Source organism: Botrytis sinoallii (genome assembly GCF_014898435.1).
Source record: "Botrytis sinoallii strain Bc 23 chromosome Unknown BSIN_038, whole genome shotgun sequence".
Lineage (NCBI taxonomy): Eukaryota > Fungi > Ascomycota > Leotiomycetes > Helotiales > Sclerotiniaceae > Botrytis > Botrytis sinoallii.
This window is the reverse complement of record NW_024066065.1, coordinates 6,474-24,081: the sequence shown is the minus strand read 5'-3', so window position 1 is coordinate 24,081 and position 17,608 is coordinate 6,474. Positions and strand designations below refer to the sequence as shown.

The 17,608-nt window shown below is 39.2% G+C and overlaps 5 protein-coding genes across 5 annotated transcripts; 3 read left to right on the top strand and 2 right to left on the bottom strand.

Moving 5' to 3' along the window:
• Nucleotides 1-103: 103 nt before the first annotated feature.
• Nucleotides 104-2,083, bottom strand: EAF02_011940 (uncharacterized protein). The gene is made up of 7 exons (XM_038907988.1): nt 1,784-2,083; nt 1,621-1,729; nt 1,176-1,241; nt 962-1,056; nt 723-819; nt 400-628; nt 104-265 (listed from the first exon to the last, which is right to left on the bottom strand). Exons 1-7 carry the CDS (start codon nt 1,793-1,795, stop codon nt 160-162), a joined length of 714 nt encoding a protein of 237 aa, XP_038752163.1. The 5' UTR covers nt 1,796-2,083; the 3' UTR covers nt 104-159.
• A 330-nt stretch (nt 2,084-2,413) lies between these two features.
• Nucleotides 2,414-2,973, top strand: EAF02_011939 (uncharacterized protein; the record flags this gene model as incomplete). The annotated part of the gene is made up of 3 exons (XM_038907987.1): nt 2,414-2,490; nt 2,540-2,717; nt 2,884-2,973. 3 exons carry the CDS (start codon nt 2,414-2,416, stop codon nt 2,971-2,973), a joined length of 345 nt encoding a protein of 114 aa, XP_038752162.1.
• A 754-nt stretch (nt 2,974-3,727) lies between these two features.
• On the bottom strand, nt 3,728-6,011 carry EAF02_011938 (uncharacterized protein). Its single transcript, XM_038907986.1, has 6 exons — nt 5,676-6,011; nt 5,525-5,613; nt 5,118-5,472; nt 4,840-5,068; nt 4,632-4,791; nt 3,728-4,584 (listed from the first exon to the last, which is right to left on the bottom strand). The coding sequence occupies exons 1-6, from the start codon at nt 5,738-5,740 to the stop codon at nt 3,974-3,976; spliced, it is 1,509 nt and encodes a 502-aa protein (XP_038752161.1). The 5' UTR covers nt 5,741-6,011; the 3' UTR covers nt 3,728-3,973.
• Nucleotides 6,012-7,420: 1,409 nt separating this feature from the next.
• On the top strand, nt 7,421-8,249 carry EAF02_011937 (uncharacterized protein; the record flags this gene model as incomplete). The annotated part of the gene is made up of 3 exons (XM_038907985.1): nt 7,421-7,443; nt 7,506-7,780; nt 7,837-8,249. The coding sequence occupies 3 exons, from the start codon at nt 7,421-7,423 to the stop codon at nt 8,247-8,249; spliced, it is 711 nt and encodes a 236-aa protein (XP_038752160.1).
• Nucleotides 8,250-11,834: 3,585 nt separating this feature from the next.
• On the top strand, nt 11,835-15,349 carry EAF02_011936 (uncharacterized protein). The gene is made up of 3 exons (XM_038907984.1): nt 11,835-13,271; nt 13,351-13,641; nt 13,694-15,349. Exons 1-3 carry the CDS (start codon nt 13,164-13,166, stop codon nt 14,231-14,233), a joined length of 939 nt encoding a protein of 312 aa, XP_038752159.1. The 5' UTR covers nt 11,835-13,163; the 3' UTR covers nt 14,234-15,349.
• The last annotated feature ends 2,259 nt before the right edge of the window (nt 15,350-17,608 follow it).

Below are 17,608 nucleotides of genomic sequence, written 5' to 3'. Positions count from 1 at the left end.
GCGTTTGAGATGATCCTTATGAATTGATGTATATTATGATTAGTAGATGAATTTTACAATGCATATAAGAATAAACAAACAAAAAACACATTGCATTTTATCAGATTTGTAGTCTTGCTACTATTGCTCCTAATTGTGCTGTCATATTTTAGTAATTCGTCATAACTTCTCCTCCTCCTGAACCGGCATCTCAACAATTTGATCTACCCCCTCGTATTCTGGGAGTTGAAGATTATATTTTTGAGAAATTTCTGGGGTCACGAATCTAGATATTGATGTTAGCTTTCTCAATCCCCTGGCGTATGTATACATATATACATATAACTCTAGCTAATCAAACCAACGAAAGCAGCTAAAGGGCAAGGAAAAAGGAAGGAAAAAGAATGGAAAAAATCATACCTCCCACCCAAAAAATGTCTTCCCTTAAAAAACCTGACTAAAGGTTTTGGCGCCGTCAAACTAATCAGATACTGAGGCATGAAGTTTGCGCCAGGACCGGAAGACGGAGGACCAGTGGCGATGTCCCAGGATGAGGGCGCGTCGATGGATGTTATGGGAAGGGAAGTGGTTTCTAGAGCACGGATTGTGGAGGGGAAGGGCTCGCGGATGCTGCCGGAGAAGGAGAAGCCTGGAAGGGGGGAGGGTTAGTGAGGTGGGGTTGAGGGGGAGAAGGAAGGGAAGGGGAAGGGAGGAGAAGAGGAGAGAGGAGAGGTGAGAAATACCGAATATAGCATCGACGATGTGATCAGATTCTTTCAGAGCTTCTGAAAAATCATCGGTAAACGGAATCGAGAGATTACGGAGCTGGGTAGAGAGCCGCTACAACAAATTAGTATATTCATATCTCACGGCTAAAGTATTCATAAGTCTGTAGATAGATATATGTGTCCTACATTACATAGGAAGAAGAAATTGAGGCGAGAGGCGAGAGCAGAGAAAGATATAGAAGAGTATTTCATACTTGATAGAGTTCATTTTTTCCCTGTTTGGGATAATAGATGGTGGGTTTGTAACCGTAGTGCCAGAGATGACGAGCTGCTACGAGACCATCGCCTCCTGATTTTGGGGGCGTTAGTTTTTGTGATGTTTTGGACGACGGGAATTGGGTGGAGAGGGATAGGGAGATGTAGATGTAGATTTAGATTGGGATTTAGATGGGATTTAATTTTACGTACCGTTGTTTCCGGGTCCGCATGCGACGAGAATTCTTCGGCCTTTGGAGGGAGGATGAACTTTATATACTGATTTAAAAAGGGCTGTGGTTAGTCGTTTTGTTGTGCTGTGTTTTGTTGTGAGTAATGTGATGAAAGGAATGGGATGGTAAGACGTATTTGACTTGGAGATACGTCTTTCGACGAGAATTTGAATGGTCCAATACAATAGATGGCCGAAGCAACAGAGTCTCGAGATGATATACTTCATACACTAATATGAATACATATCCCCATCCCTTTGTATTTTCTTCGCCTCTCCATCCTCTCCCCTTTATTTTCTCCCCGACTATCCTCTCACGTAGCTATATTTCCTCACAAATCACAAGAAACCCTCATAAAAAATACCCCTAGCATACATCACCCCTCCCGAGCACGAACCGCACAAAAAACAGTAAATCATACATACCCACTTGCGAAACACTCAATCCTGCCAATTCCATCAATTGATCGAGAGAAAATGCCCCGAGAGACATGAGATCTTTATCTAAAGCTGCTGCGTTGGCGGCGGAGAGGTACTATGGGGTGTGAGATTTGTGTTAGATTTGTGGTGAGAGGGTAGGGAGATTTACTTTGGCTGCCATGATGGATGGATGGTGATTGTATGAGTAAGATATTTAGTTGTAGTTGTATCTGTAGTTGTAGTCTGTAATTTGATAGCGTAGTTTAATACATCAGACGGATAGTTGATTTTAATATTGATAAACTGGAGGTACCTAAACGAAGTTAAGCTTTAATCAATTGAAACGACAATCATTCAGTGATCGATGGAACGCCAACTGATCCGTTAGATAAATACCTCGTACTTATCCCGAAAGAAAGAAAAGTATAAATAAATAAATAATCCTCTATTTATTTTCTCAAACAACTTTCATAACCCAAGATGGAGAAATAGACATCTGCAAAGATAGTTCACCCACCTCATCAATTCGTAACAAAGCACAATTACATCACTACCCCTCCTCTCCTCTTTCCACTCCCCACCCCTGTCCTCCGCCCCATGTCCGCCACTTCCACTTTCACCCAAACAAATCCCGCTACCCGAAGAACCTCCGAATCGCAAATAATTTCCCCCATCTCACATCTAACATCTCCCATACCATCCATATCACATCACATCCACATCATCTACGCGTACCACCTCATTACCCCTCTCTCCCATTTCCCTACCTCACCAAGACCCCCCCTCTCTATACAGAAAAATGGTCGTACGCATCCGACTCGCGCGCTTCGGCCGCAAAAGAGAACCCTTCTACAACATCGTCGTAGCACAAGCCCGGTAAGATTTTCCCCCTCCCATCAAACACCACCACTAACACCACCCGCAGCTCAGCTCGCAACTCCCTCCCGCTCGAAGTCCTCGGCACCTACGATCCAATCCCCAAACTGCCCGCGGACGGCGAGGGACAAAAATTCAAAGATATTCGTCTGGATACGCTGCGCGCAAAGTATTGGTTGGGAGTTGGGGCGCAGCCGTCGAAGACGGCGTGGAGATTGTTGAGTATGGTATGTTTTGTTTTTATTTTGTGTGGATGTCATCTCTTTCTATACTATATCCTGAGATCAGATATCACGAGATGGGAATTGGGAATTAGAAGAAACTCCCAAACCCCCATCCCCATCTCCCTCCCTCCCTCAAAAACCAATAACTAACCAACCACACTCCCCACAGGCCGGCCTCCTCGAACCCCAATACACACCCCAATCCAAAACCCCCACGCCCCCCAGGTCCAACAAACCCATTCTCAAAAGCGATTCTTAGCTTGAATTCCATATCCCATCCCTCTATTTGCATGCATACTACTACTACTGCACCCCAACAAAACCTCATCTATCTATCCGTCTCCCTATCCATTTTCCCCAATCAAGAATAATCGTTTGAAAATACAATTCCAATTCCAATTTCACCCCTAAAAAAGCCCGAGCAAGAAGGAAGATAAAGTAAACGACAAACGACAAACGACAAACTCGCAGGACAAAGCAAAATCAAACCCAAAACCATACATCTCAAGCGCATTTAGAATTAGAATTAAAATTCGAAGGGACGGACGAGTCTATATCCACCTATCTCTCTCTCTCTCTCTATGTATGGTATGCTATGGTATGATAATACGATAAACAGAGAAGTGTGATGCAATGAAGAAAGGAAAGGGAAGGAGGATATATGGCGCGATTCACATCTTACACATTACACATTACACATTACACATACCACAATGTGTGCGAAAATGCTACGAGGGAGGGAGGGACTCAAGGGACTTTATTTTAACGAGGAGACGAATGTTCATATTCATGGACGATAGATCGATCGATCAGTGGATGATGGATGAATTGTAGTGAGAATATGGAATCAAATCACACCGGACTCGCATGGACTGGGCGTTCATTTGTAAAACAAAATAAAATAAAATAAAATAAAGCAGGAGTTAGGAATTACAAAAAAGCAAATCAAATCACATAACATAACATAACATAAAATACCTATATCTGCATCATTGAATCAGTTTCAAATTTGATCAAAAAATAATATCTTGTATTATGACGAAAGGCCGTTATATATAATCCTCATGTCCGAATCCTATATACATCCAAATAGGTCCCAAAAAAATTATGGCATTAATGAATGACTAAACATCACCATGTTTGACTTTTTTGATCCATACTGTTTCCAAAATGCCATGACAAACTCCCGGCGCCTTGCCAATTTATGATTTCAAAATGCGATACAAACTTCAGAGGTTAATCTCCCCTATCAATCAACTTCAATGCCCCTGGGCTGTGAAGAATAGATTGGTCGTTAAGCAAATGACCAATACACAAAGACCATAAATAGCCAATGCCAAAGAAAGCTTTCGTAAGATGGTTTTACGCCAAGTAATCTTCTTGATGGATTGACCAAGTAAACCTTGACCTTCCTCCTCATCTTCATCGGAATCTGTTTCGTCATCTTCTTTTGCTAATCGTTGGTGGTGGATCGAATCTGGTGAAGAAATCTTGTAGTAAAATAATCCTGGTAAAATGAAACTAATACTTGTACTTCCTGTACTTCCAACATATGCGAGGACTTTATCGAGTGACGATACAGTAACTGCGGTAAAATAGCTCAGAGCGATGATAATCGTGGTAATAATTGCAAATCGTGTTTCACCAATAGTATCATTCCTTGCGGCAGGTCGTACACGACCACCTGAAAGTAAAGGAGCAGAGCGTGCAGGCGAACCAGTAGGTGAATGACTTCTCTTCCAGGAGTTTGGACGCCACTTCAAGACTGCATCGACTGATGCTCTACAAGGATGTACTTGAAGTGGATAGGAGAACATGACAAGAATGACAATAGCTGCTTTAGCGATTGTTGAAGCGGTAGATGGTATATCTATACTTGTTAGTGTTATGAAATTGTAATTTTAGTAGAGTACTTACACATTCCAACAATGTTTCCCTTCACAGCGTTACCAAAAGATAGGTATCCAGTGATAGCGACTAAAACGTATATAGAAGCAGCACTTCCAATACTTGCTGCAACAACACCTGTGGTTCGCTTGGGCGAGTTATCTTTGATCTCATTCAGAATAGAGAACATCTATGACTGTCAGTATACCAACGGAAAACTAAGGTGTTCACAACTTACATTTTGGTGACAAGTATAAGCAAAGACAATAACGGGGAAACTTTGTAAAGTTGGGACTATTCCTGCCCACTCGACCCCTCTAATTGGACCCCGTTCTGCCATGGTATCTCCTTTAACAAAGTGATATACCACGAGAATGACAAGATATCCAATAGAAACCAGAGCAACGATACTAGTATACTTCAAGGAATCTAAACGTCTTAAATATGAGAGGGGAATAACAACAAACCTAGAGACAAGTCAGTATAATCAGATCCAAGGTAAAACGCCAAACTCACATGAAAACTGTTATCCAAAACTTTCGATCCATAAGAATGGGCATCGATTCTGCTCCCTGACTAAAACCAGTCGCGACTCCTGGCATCAGATCACCAATAATGATCAAATAACTAACGCCCACACCAAAGCATTTGATGGCAATCGCCGCATCGAAAATGACTGCTGCATTTGGGTAGGTAATTTGGGATAAAGCGAAGAAAGAAGCCGTTCCTCTATCAAGATATCTAGCACATCGAGATTGCAAATATAACCCGAAAGCCGCCATCATGCCCGACCATATTATAACGAATGTTCCGAGTAGGATTCCCATATGTGACATTGCGAGGGGCATAGCAAGCGTACCAGCGCCAACGACTAGAAGGTTCAATGTTAGCATCACCCCCCGAAAGATCAAGGTAGAACATACTGGTATTGAGGAGATTGACATTGCTACTGATCCACGATGCTTGACCATGAGGCAAGTTCTGTTCTTTAATTGTTCGACTTGATTTCCTTCTGCACGCGACCATCAGTTGATATCCTTCTTCCCATCTTCTCCTCCAGAATGATCTGCTTACCGTGGACCACGGTTCGATTCTGAGCTACTGCCGCTTGGCCCGCCGACAGTCAAATATGAAGCCATGTTTTAGTTGTGTTCCTCTCTCGTCGTTCTCCTCTGAGGTGTCGGTGAGAGCGTGCCAGTATGGGGAATGATTGACGTAGGTACTTGTGCGGAGCTTTCGAAGAGCTGTCCTGATCCTACAATTTTCTAAGCGCCACCATAACCGTTTGCATACGGCTGTGAGTTTTTTGTGAATATCGTCTGAAGTTGTGATCAGAGGATAGATTGATGTAATCGTCAAGGGAGGTGGATGTCGCGCAATTAATTGATAATCGCATGTAATGAGTGAGGACCAATAATAAAAAAAGTGCCCCGTCAGAATAGTGATGAAGCGGAATCAATCGGCAATCTTCAAGATTGCGAGTGAATGCCAAGCCAAGCCACTGATTAGACTTATTAAACTTCCTACCCTAGGTTATCAGCCTTGCTGTAAGAGTTGAGGCCCCGGCTTATCGCACACTGCCCATTTTTCGATCTAATTTTTTAAAATTTAATAATAAATCAACCATATAATATAATTATATAAAAATTGAATATAATATTAATGAATAATAGTTAATCCTTGCACTTCAATTATATTTTCAAGCTTACAGGTCAATCTCTCAATATATGGCCTGAAATCTAAGGGATCTATTTTTTCCTAAAGAACTTGTAGTTTATATTTCAATTCTTTTATAAAAGTAAATACAAATGGTAGCTTTTTTAATTTCTTTTTCATTCACCATTATATCTTTTCAATTAAATTGAGATTCGAAAAAGAGAATAGTTAATCAAAGTCTTATATATTATACTTGAATCAAGTTTTATGAGTATATTCTAAATATACCTTAGAACTGTTTTTTATAAATATATATTTAGATTCTAGTTTATTGAATAATAGAAATATAATAAGCTCAAGGACTTATTATATATATACTTTGGAAATAATACTTTTGTTATTTTTAAATCTTTCTAGAAAGATTAATAGAGATTTATAATTCCAGTTAATTATATTCTATATTATTATTTATACCCTTTCTAATTGATATATTGATTTAATATAATTAGTATATCTCTTTTTATTAATTTACTTAATAACCTATATTTATTTGTTTTTTTTCAGCTTGAAAGAGCTTTTATTCGATTATATAATTAGTCTCCAATCCCTCCTTCCTAGTCTAGCAGTAATAATATTACTAATCCTTTACCATCGATATCTATATAAAATCTAGTCTTTTTTTATTTATATCTTTAAAATAAAAGATCTAGGATATACTATATACCTCTTATATCTATATCAATACAATTCCTTTCGAATTGTATATATCGAAATAGTAATATTAAGTACATTTTTCATTTATACAAAGGTTATTCTTCTTCCATTTTAATCTTTCACAATTGTTTTTATAATTTGATAAATCTATTTAATAATTATTTTAGGTTTTTAATAAGCTTTCTTTTTTTGAATTCTTCAAATCGAATTGGATTTAAATATACTTCTTACAGTAAATCATAATATACCCAAATTTGAAGTAATCCAATTCTAGGATTTTCTATCAATTCAAGTTTGAATAACTTTAGAGCATTAAGGAGTATATCAATTTTAATGAATTTATAATTATCATCTTTATAATCATACTCAATATCCATTATAAATTTGAATAGAAAATAATAAAGATTAAAATAGTAATCGAATTTTTAATATAAGATATGAAAAATTAGATGGCTGGACTAATCTCGCTAAAGTGTGCGATAAGCCGGGGCCTCAACTTTTACATTTTTGGCGGCAGCCCTCTCCTTTCCCCAGATTATTGAGGAACATTAAATTACAATTGTTCCAAACATCCAATTTCAATCCTTCACCATGGATAAACACATTCGATAAGACAGCCTCGGAAACTATTGATCTATTAGAAGCCCGACTACGGAGGATAGAACATGCTGTGTGTGGTCATATTGACACTACATCTGTCACAAGCTCCGATGTATCTATATCTGCATATGAACGACTTGCAGATTTAGAACATATTCTACATGGACTTGCTTCGAAATCAAGGGTCATTCAGGATTTATTGCAGTTACGTGAGTTTATCGTAGTTTATGGGGGCGCTTCAGTAATAGTCACTAATACCTTCTAGATGCCAAATATCCCGACCTCTTTCAATCCATTGACCCAGATATACTACCTACCACTCTCGATACGTCCAGTATTTTATCTATCGTGTTAGCATCCGCCAGCGCATATCCATCTACTGCTTCTCGATTAACCTCTATTCTTGACATGCCAATCCCATCAGCAGAATCGTCCGCTCAACTGATCGAGTTACAACCTCGAATCGCGAAGATTGAAGCTCTCCAGATGGCACAAAATGCGGAGTTATCAGCGTTGAGGCAAAGAACCGCGGCGGTAATTCAACGTTGGTATACTGTTGATATATTGCGAACAGGTGAAAGTTGGGCAGAGTTGGAAGAAAGAGTACAACATGTAGAGCAAAAAGTTCGAAGAGCCACAACGCTGAAACAATTGGATGATGGAATAGCTCAGGAGTGAGATTCACATTTCTCAAGGCCAACACGTTTTCAGAAGCTTGACATCCCAGTGGGAACATACCAAAGAAATACACGTCATAGTGAAGTTAGTGAAGTGAGATGGAAGAGAAACGTCTCTGGGTCAGAGCACCATCGACATCTCGATGTGATGATGAGTCTGTTCTAGCAGTGTTTGAGTAATTGCGGAGAGATACGTCCTAATATCTTGGACAAGGCGATGATACTACAGCTGAGAAATGAAAGACTCCGGGGGTTGTATGATCCGCGTTTCAGGAATTGGCCACAAAGATATTAACGGTCTGAGCTATGACATACCAGCTATCACATGTATCAGTCAGATATGTCTCTAGTAATCGTTGTATTACCGTTGCCGCTTGCGAAGGGATGAACAGCCATCATCGGTGGAAATGGTTGATAAGGTAGAGGCTGCACGAGCTTAGGGGCGAAGAAACCGCGTAGTTAGGAACCAGCATTCACACGTGTAGTTGAGTACATTCTTAACGTGTTTCAATATCTAGAGAACACTTTTCCATTCAAATCTGTGACGTTAGAGTATCACGAATCGTGATCTTAGCAGTCATGATATTGTAAGGCGCCAACGAGTCTGAATAATGAAATACATGCATGATGAGGATGATGAGGCCAAGCATTATCACATAGCAAGCACAGCACGAGCCATTGTGATAAATGTGGGGGAGAAGGCGCTCACTGGTAGGGGTAGGTAGCAGAAGATCTTTTCTTCGCCGTTCGGAGTTCTCACATCGATTGTCTTTTATTTATTGGTGGGTGGTAAGTACTCGTAATAAGTAGTAAGTACCTACTTGTACTTCATCGTAATGTTCCAAATTCCACAACTCCAGTTTTCAATCAACATCAACATCAACATACTAGGTAGTAGGGTAGATAGACAAGATCTAGATACTCTGTATAGAATACATCAATAACAAGATAACGAGATAGCTTGAGAAATACCGGTACTTGATCGGATCGATCCATGGTTCCTAACGGTTCAAAGTACTGTATAGCATGAGAGTACCTATCATAGGAGTCTAGTACCGGTATTAGTAAGTAGATGCTCGTTTCGGTGTGGGACGTGTGGATCGTCATTCTTTTTTTTTTTTTTTTTTTTTTTTTTTTTTGAAGAGGGAAGATGAGGGGAGATGAGGGGTGAGGAAGATCTTGAAACTTCTTCTTCTTTTTCTTTGAGTGGAAGGGTCTGTCGGTTGATGTTATGGTTTGGTTTGGTATGGTTTGTTGGGTAAATGGGTTTACTGGGTAGGTAGGTAGGTAGGTGTTTGATGTATTGTAAGATGTATTTATATTTATGTGTACGTATATGGATATGTATATTTATATGTATATATACACATAGGCTATCTATTATATTATATGCTCTTGCTTGCTTGCTTGCTTGTTTGCTTGCTTGTGGTAGAATAGATACCTAGATACAGTACTTGAGAAATGGAATAATGTCTACCTACTCTGTAGTCATTAATGGCGGCTTGGTGGTGTGAGGATAAGGTATGAGGTATGAGGTATGATAGAATGGGGGATTGATTATGGTATGGTATGGTATGGTATGGGGTGTTGGAGTTGGAGTTGGGTTTGTAGATACTAATATGTATGTACTAAATGGTAATTATGGATATGGAAGCACAGTTCCTTTTCTTGGGAGGTGGGAGGTGGGAGATGGGAGATTGGAGATTAGAGGTTGGAGGTTGGAGGTTGGACTTTATGTGGTTTGTATCTGTATCTGACAAGTACGTATGTATGTATGTACGTAGAGAAGGGTAGAGGAGACTAGGGAACCTATTATTAACACTGCACTGCACTGCACTGCACTGCACATCACCGCTGCCAGGAACCAGCACGAGCACACGAGCTTGAGGTCCGTGTTGTGCAGGTAGGTGTGCTGTGCGTGCTGTGGACTCCGTAGCGGTGCGGAATCTCGGAGTGCAGAAGAAGGCTGTGCTGAGGAGATGGGAGATGGTGATTTGTTTGTTGTTTTTGTGTGGTTTGATGTGGTATGATGTGGTATGATATGATGTGAAATGATATGAAATAGAAGTATCTACCTAGGTAGTGAGTAGATAGGTAATCGGTATGTAGTAATAAGGGTAAGATAGAGAGAGATATTTAGGTGTGGTTAGATCGCATATATATATACATAACATAGACCGAATCGATTATGAATTTACTACTACTACTATATATACATACATACAGATGAATTCGTTATACTCGTAAAACACTCGTAAAGTAGAAGAAATACCAAGCAGAAGTAGAGTGGAGTGAGCACCGTACCTACATAGTCTCCATATTCCTACTTCTCAGAACTCAAGAAATCCCCAAAAAATAGAATTGGCGAGAAAAAGAAGAAAGAACCTTGTGCGTGAGTGAGGGTTTGGACTTGACCCCTGAAATTTGAAACGTGTGTGGATGGATGATCCTAAAGTCTAGAATTGATTTTTGTGATGAAGAATGAAGATTAAAAAATGGATCGGAGACCCTGGGAGGGGGGAGAGAAAAGTATAAATTTATTTATTTAGCTACTAGGGAGGTAGTTGGTTACTTTAGTAGGTAGTAGTTAGTAGTTAGTCGTAGGTAGGTACTGAATTGTTTATTAATTTGAGGGAATATGTATATACGGAGCTTATGGAGGGAGAATGATTGATGAGTGATTATTGATGATGTCGATGGGATTTGAATGATCAGGTTTGTGATATTGTAGGGATTGAGATTGTGTTTGTGTGTTCTGTTGTCCTATTGTTCTAGAGAGGGCTTGAGGAGATGTATATATATCAATGAAGGTATGTATATAAATGGAGATATGTGTATAGATGGAGGTATGTATATATACTACCTTGGTAACAGATCAATATCAGGAACCAAATGAATTCCCACACCACAACATCCGGTACCTGACTAATAAAAACACATCGCAAGCTAAGGAAGCTCGGAAGCGAGCACACTGGAGCATGGTAAGCAGGTAAGCAGGTAAGCAGGTAAGCAGGTAAGCATGGGATTGAAACAACTCGGACCTGCAAATCTAGAACGTGTAAGCCAGCCCAGGATGGAAAAGGTGTTGAGTCTTGACCTAGACACACTAAACTAAAGCAAAGAATTTCCCTAAAGCGTGCGTCGTGCTAGAGGGCCCCATAGGTTTTTCGTCTTTTTCAACCAATACGATGCGATGGTTTGGGGAGTCAAATCTTATGGGAATGTGATACGATGGAGGGAGGAGAGGAGGGGAGAGGATAATGATGAAATGTTGTGTTATATTGGAGATTGGAGATTGGATGTTGGATATTAGATATTAGATATTAGATAGGTATAGGAATAGGTATGATAGATATGGGTAAATGTTTAAAACAATCGAGGAACAGGAGACCAAGTCGAGGTAGAGGTGTGCGAGATACAAGTAATGAATATCATAATGAATGCAGCATAGAGAATCAATTAGGCGACTAGCATAAATCCTAAGCCTCACTCCAATCTACCGAAGAATCGGTTCCCTTGCTTCTTGCTCGAGCCTTGCAAATAATAATAAGATGCCATTCTTCCTTGCGGAGGACTAGGGAGATGGTGTAAAAGGTTAATCATTTAAATCATTGATTCGTATCTATTTCTTATTACCAAGTGCACCTAGTACCTACACCTAGTCCTCTGGCTAGATCCAGACACTCTAGATTCTTTGCTCTGCTCTGCTCTGCTCTGCTTTGCTTTCCGTGATCCGTTTTTCGTTTATTTTCATCTAGGAATTCCATCCCATTACCGTTACCATTACCATTACCATTGAATCAATCATCACATCCATCCATCCAATCAATCTTATACATTTGGATTTCCGAGACCAACTCTCATTCAGCCTAAACACACTTAACCTGCACTCTTCACTCTTCACTCTGCCCTACCCCATACATACCTACATCCATCCTTCGTTCATATCATTCTTCTCTCTCTCGCCAAAGGAGCATCCGTCTCACCATTTATTCATTCATTCATCCACTCATCCACTCATCCACTCATTCACTCATTCACTCTTGACCCCAAATCCTACTCGAATCTGGTCGCTTTTCTGTAACCTCCCCGTTAGCCACATCCACTCATTATTTCCCTTTCTATTCATTAAGGTTCATCCATCCATCCATCCATCCATCCATCACATCACATCACATCACATCACATCATACAGCAATCTGGGAACTTGCATATCCCGTACACTTACATACACTCATACATACACATTGTTCACTCTTCACCCATCCCTGGTACATATAGGTACAGACATACACATACGATATACCTTGTTAAACCTTTTTAACCTTTTTCCCTCAATTCTCGTGCCATTGCGCGTATCATCACACCCATCGATCCCCTTTTTCTAAACCACGCACGCAACAACCCTCCACACACACACACATTACCTTGGATCTTATTTTACACCACAACCACACTCTTTCAACTTTATCACTCAATACTCGTGATATCGTTTTTAATTTTCAAACACAAATTAAGGTCGCTGCTACTGCTGGGCTGTGGTTAGCTTTCAAAATTACGATACCCCAAATAACGAGCGTTGCGTTGAATTGATTCATCGGGATTTTTGTCATTTGCTTGCTTCAATCTATTGAAGTAGATTCCTTAATTCAGTCACTGCAGCTGAAACATCACTTCAACCACCCACCAACCTATTCTACGAACCTCTTCAATATTGGATTTACTTATTTCCTCGATTTTCTTCATCCTCGATTGACAATTCGTTCGATTGAATCGAATGCTCTTATTTGCGACGATAATACCTGAGTCGACAATAATAATTACGTTCAACAATAACAACAACCCTCTCCCTCTCTCGATCTTGTAGATCTTACTTAGACCCAACAAAACATTAACCTCGCCTTCACCACACACAATGAATCAATCGGATTATAAAGGTCGGAGGACAGCGGGAATGCGTGGAATGAGTATGGATACTATTCTAGGAGATCCATTCGCGCTGGCGACCATCTCGATTGCCATGGTATGTTATTTGGAAGTCGTGGATATCTACTGCGCCTCATTCTCTACATGCAATGGTTACTGACATGAACGATTGATAGCTTGCATGGCTTATTGCTTTCATTGGATCGATATTGGCGACTGCATCACACGCATCTAATGACGGATTTCCAAATTATTCATGGTTTACGATTGCATATATGCTGTGTTGCATTCTAGGTATATTTGTCGTGATAGCATCGGATACAACTCAAACCTATCATGTTGCTATCGTTGGTTTCTTGGCTACCGGTCTCGTGTTAACAAGTTCATCGGTTAATTCATTAATTTATTCTTCAAATGGAGCAAAAGAAGCAGCTGCTGCCGGACACATCCTTCTCTCTATGGTTGCGGTAAGATTGTTTGGTCTGAACGGTCTAGATCCCTTACTAATGTTGAATCTAGATTATTTGGATGTTCTACTTTGGATCAACACCTTCAGCGGTACCTCGAGCATACCTTGACTCGTTCGCACTTCATAAAGACCACAGAGTATCGTCAGGAAGAGGAATGTCGACTGCTTATGGAAATGGTTATGGAATTGGTCGACCGGATACTTCAATCTCGTCAAACGTTCCACCCCAAATGTATACATCAGCGCAATTAGGTGGTTTCGAAACATCTTCACCAGTAGCAGGATTCCCAGGAGGTGCCGCAGGAGCCGAGCGCAACTCATCACAACCAAGATTTGGAGCCAGCAATCTTGGTCCAAATGGTGGAATGGGTTCAGAACCTACACCAGGAGAAGTCATCCAACCTACAGAATACCCATATCGAGCAAAGGCCATTTACTCTTACGATGCCAATCCAGATGATGCAAACGAGATTAGTTTCGCCAAACACGAAATATTAGAAGTCTCAGACGTAAGTGGGAGATGGTGGCAAGCCAAGAAAGAAAACGGAGACACTGGAATAGCACCTTCGAATTACCTAATCTTATTATAAGGATGAATAAGGTTCTTGGGGATGTCATGGTGAAAATACCAATATACAACAGCACACCTTCGTTGATAGGAATTGGGAATTGGGAATATATCAAAGGTGCGGGGATGGGAATAGTTTTCTCCAAAGATATATGGAATCACTGGAGTGCCATTATGGGGTTCAAAGGTTTTGGTTGGGAGTTTATGTAATAAAGTCAATGTGTTACGATTGGGAACTTTTTTCTTTCTTTACTCTTTTTTTTTATACCTCATTTTACTTTTCATTCTTTTTCTGCCTTTCTTACTTCTAGCTCTTGCTTCATTTTTTGTTTCCCTTATGGGTTTTTGATTTACAATGCCCTTTTGTGTTAATCAAAAATGCTAGGTGAACTATGCAAATGCGATGGGCTTCGGAGTTGGGGAATAAGTACACTACCCGGCTAATTTGTGATGACCTACATAGCTGAGTGGATCAGAACGTGAGAGAGGGATTTGAGAGAATGGAGTTGATTATTTGGGGGTGAATTCGGTTGATGGATGAGGGATGCTGATTGGGCTACCTGGCTGAATTTGTTCAGACCTGTCTTTTGGTTCCTGGCTACCGGCTCTTGGCTCTCATAGTGATAATTGGGAATTGAGGATATGGAGGAGTGAAATTGTATGGCGCGTGGAGATAATGATACGGGCATTGAGATGCCAGGCTAGACTGAACAGGGCCGAGGATGAGGGTTGAGTTGGTGAAATAGTCCGGGGGATGGGAAGATACAAGTGCATGATTTGGGAAGTGTGGGCGAGGACTTGATTATAAGATAAGATAAATAAGGTACAAGGTAGAAATGGAATACAAATGGTAAAGAAATACAAGTGGAAACTTTGTTTGGTGAGATGTGATGTGATGTGGTTGGTGATTATCTAGGGTATATGTTGCGTATGTCTAGGGATCTTGAAGAATTAGAATTTTTCTTTGGTTGAGTTGGGATTGTGGTTGGGGTTATGGTAGAGAGAAGTAGAGGTAGAGGTAGAGGTAGAGGTAGAGATCAAAGTTGAAGTTGAGTTTTGAGGTATTAAGAAAATGGACGGAAAGGAAAGGAATTAGACTACTCTGTTCTTGGGTGGATAGGAAGTAGATTACTCTTGAAGTGGGCAGGAGAGGGGAAAGGAAGTAGGAATAGGGGAAAAGATAAACGAAGGGGGGAAAGAGGAAAAAGGAGAGGAAGGAGGGGAGGAAAGAGGAGAGGAAAGAGGGGAGGAAAGTAAAGAAATGAATGATGTTTGTGAGAATTTTGTTTGTTTGTTTGTTTGTTTGTTTATATGGGGTTCTTGATTTTTTGATTTTGTGGAGTTGGGAGTTGGGGGGAGGGTGAAAGAGGGGGGGAGAAAAGAAGGAGATTTGGGGAGGGAGGAGAGGAGAAAACGAAAGATAAAAAAAAGGAATATAAAAAACTATAGGGATTTTGAAAGAAAAAAAGGAATTTAAGGTGGGAGATAAATGAATAGGAGATATTTGATATTTGAAATTTGAAATTATAAGGATTTAGATTGGAGTTTGGTTGGGATGGGATGGGATGGGATTTGGGGAGGGGGTAGGGTGAGAAGGGATGGGATGAGGAATAGGAAGGAATGGGGTAGGAGAGAGGGTAGGAGAGAGGGTAGGAGAAAGGGAAAAGTATAGAAGGAAATGAGATATAAAAAGGAGGAGAAGGAGAATAGATGAGATGAGTAATAAGTAAGATGAGTAATAAGTAATAAGTAATTATATAAATATAAACTTAAATCAAAGGCCTTTATAGTTCACTTTAAGCTTAAAGCGAAGACTCGTCCTTTCAGATGTCACGGTCAATCCGCGTAAGGGCTGGCGAGGACACGTGAGTAGCCCTGCGGGCCTACCCCGGGCCGACACCAACCTGCACACAATTATAAATTGTAGAATTTTCATAGTTTAGAGAAATTAATGAAAAGTCTTTGTGCTATATTATATCTAGTTGATTTATTGCTATTATTTATTTTAACAATTCTTTTTATTTTATATATAGAGCAATCTGTTAATTATTTCTTAGTCGAGTAATTATCGATATACTATAATTTCAATAAGAAGAATATCTATCCTAAAAGGAGAGCGGGGATGTCCGTAGTGCGATTCAAGATCAATCCGGTGAAATTGTTGATCAATTTCTGTAGGGTATTGGTAGTAATGTTTATTTGATTTTATTATGCTTTTTTAGTAATAGTGAGGATGTATTATTGACTTAACAATTTTGAGAAATGAAAGAAGAAATGGTAGTTATAAGAAAAGCTTATAGAATAGCTATGGACTACATCTTATATACAATTATCTCGATTGAGTATAACCAACCTGTAATTGTACTGAATACAATCCACCAGATTGTTAACCTTAATTTGGGAAAACTACTGAAATTGTAGAGATTAAAATAATATAAAGAAAAGAATATCGAGAAAGCTAAGAACTTCTTTTTCCAGATAGAAATTATATTTCGAAGTGATAATAGATACCATTTCCCTATCGATATAAAGAAAATAGAATATATCATCCAATATTTCGAAAAACAGTTTTTGACAATTTGGTGTTGATATATAAGTGAGTCGAGTTACAAAGAAATAAACTGAAAAAACTTTAGGGAATATATATATAATGTTATTATAAACAAAGAGATTAAATAGTAACAAGTAATCCAAAAGATTATATATACAAAACAAAGGGAAGGAGAAATTGTAAATATATTTATAATTTATCTAGAAGACCTTGAAAAAGATATCGAGCAGGAAATGAAGAGTGTTTGAATCGAGAGACTTTTAGTAAGTCTATTATCCAATATAATTAGAAAAATCTCGGAATTTTTATAATAATCTGAATTGTATAATAAGCTTATAAGATAAGTTTGTAGATTAAAAAATATAGAGAAATTGTTCTGAGGAAAAGATATAAGGGAGCCACAGCAACCCCGCAAACATAATCAATTATTCTTTCGATATCGAAACCCTTTTAAATATTTTCCATTTAGAAAACAATCCAACCCTAACTATTAAACTAGAGGCCCAAGAATCCAACCAACTCTTTTGAAGAAAACTCTCTAAGGCTCTGAAATATTTTGTTGAGATACTATATACGGATTGTATTTGAAACGCTATATACTATAGATATCAACAAAAGGGGCATTATACTACAATCTGTCAAAACAATATTGTATGCAAATATTATGGAGGGAGGTATAGAGATCCGATTGTTAAATAACCTATCTAAAACTATTCGTATAGGAAATATCTAGATCTAATAATTATAATAAGCATTCTATTAACATTAGATTTATACAAGGAAAGACAAACAATCTTCACAATTATAGCGATCTTTAATAACAATAGCAAATCAATAATACTTTGG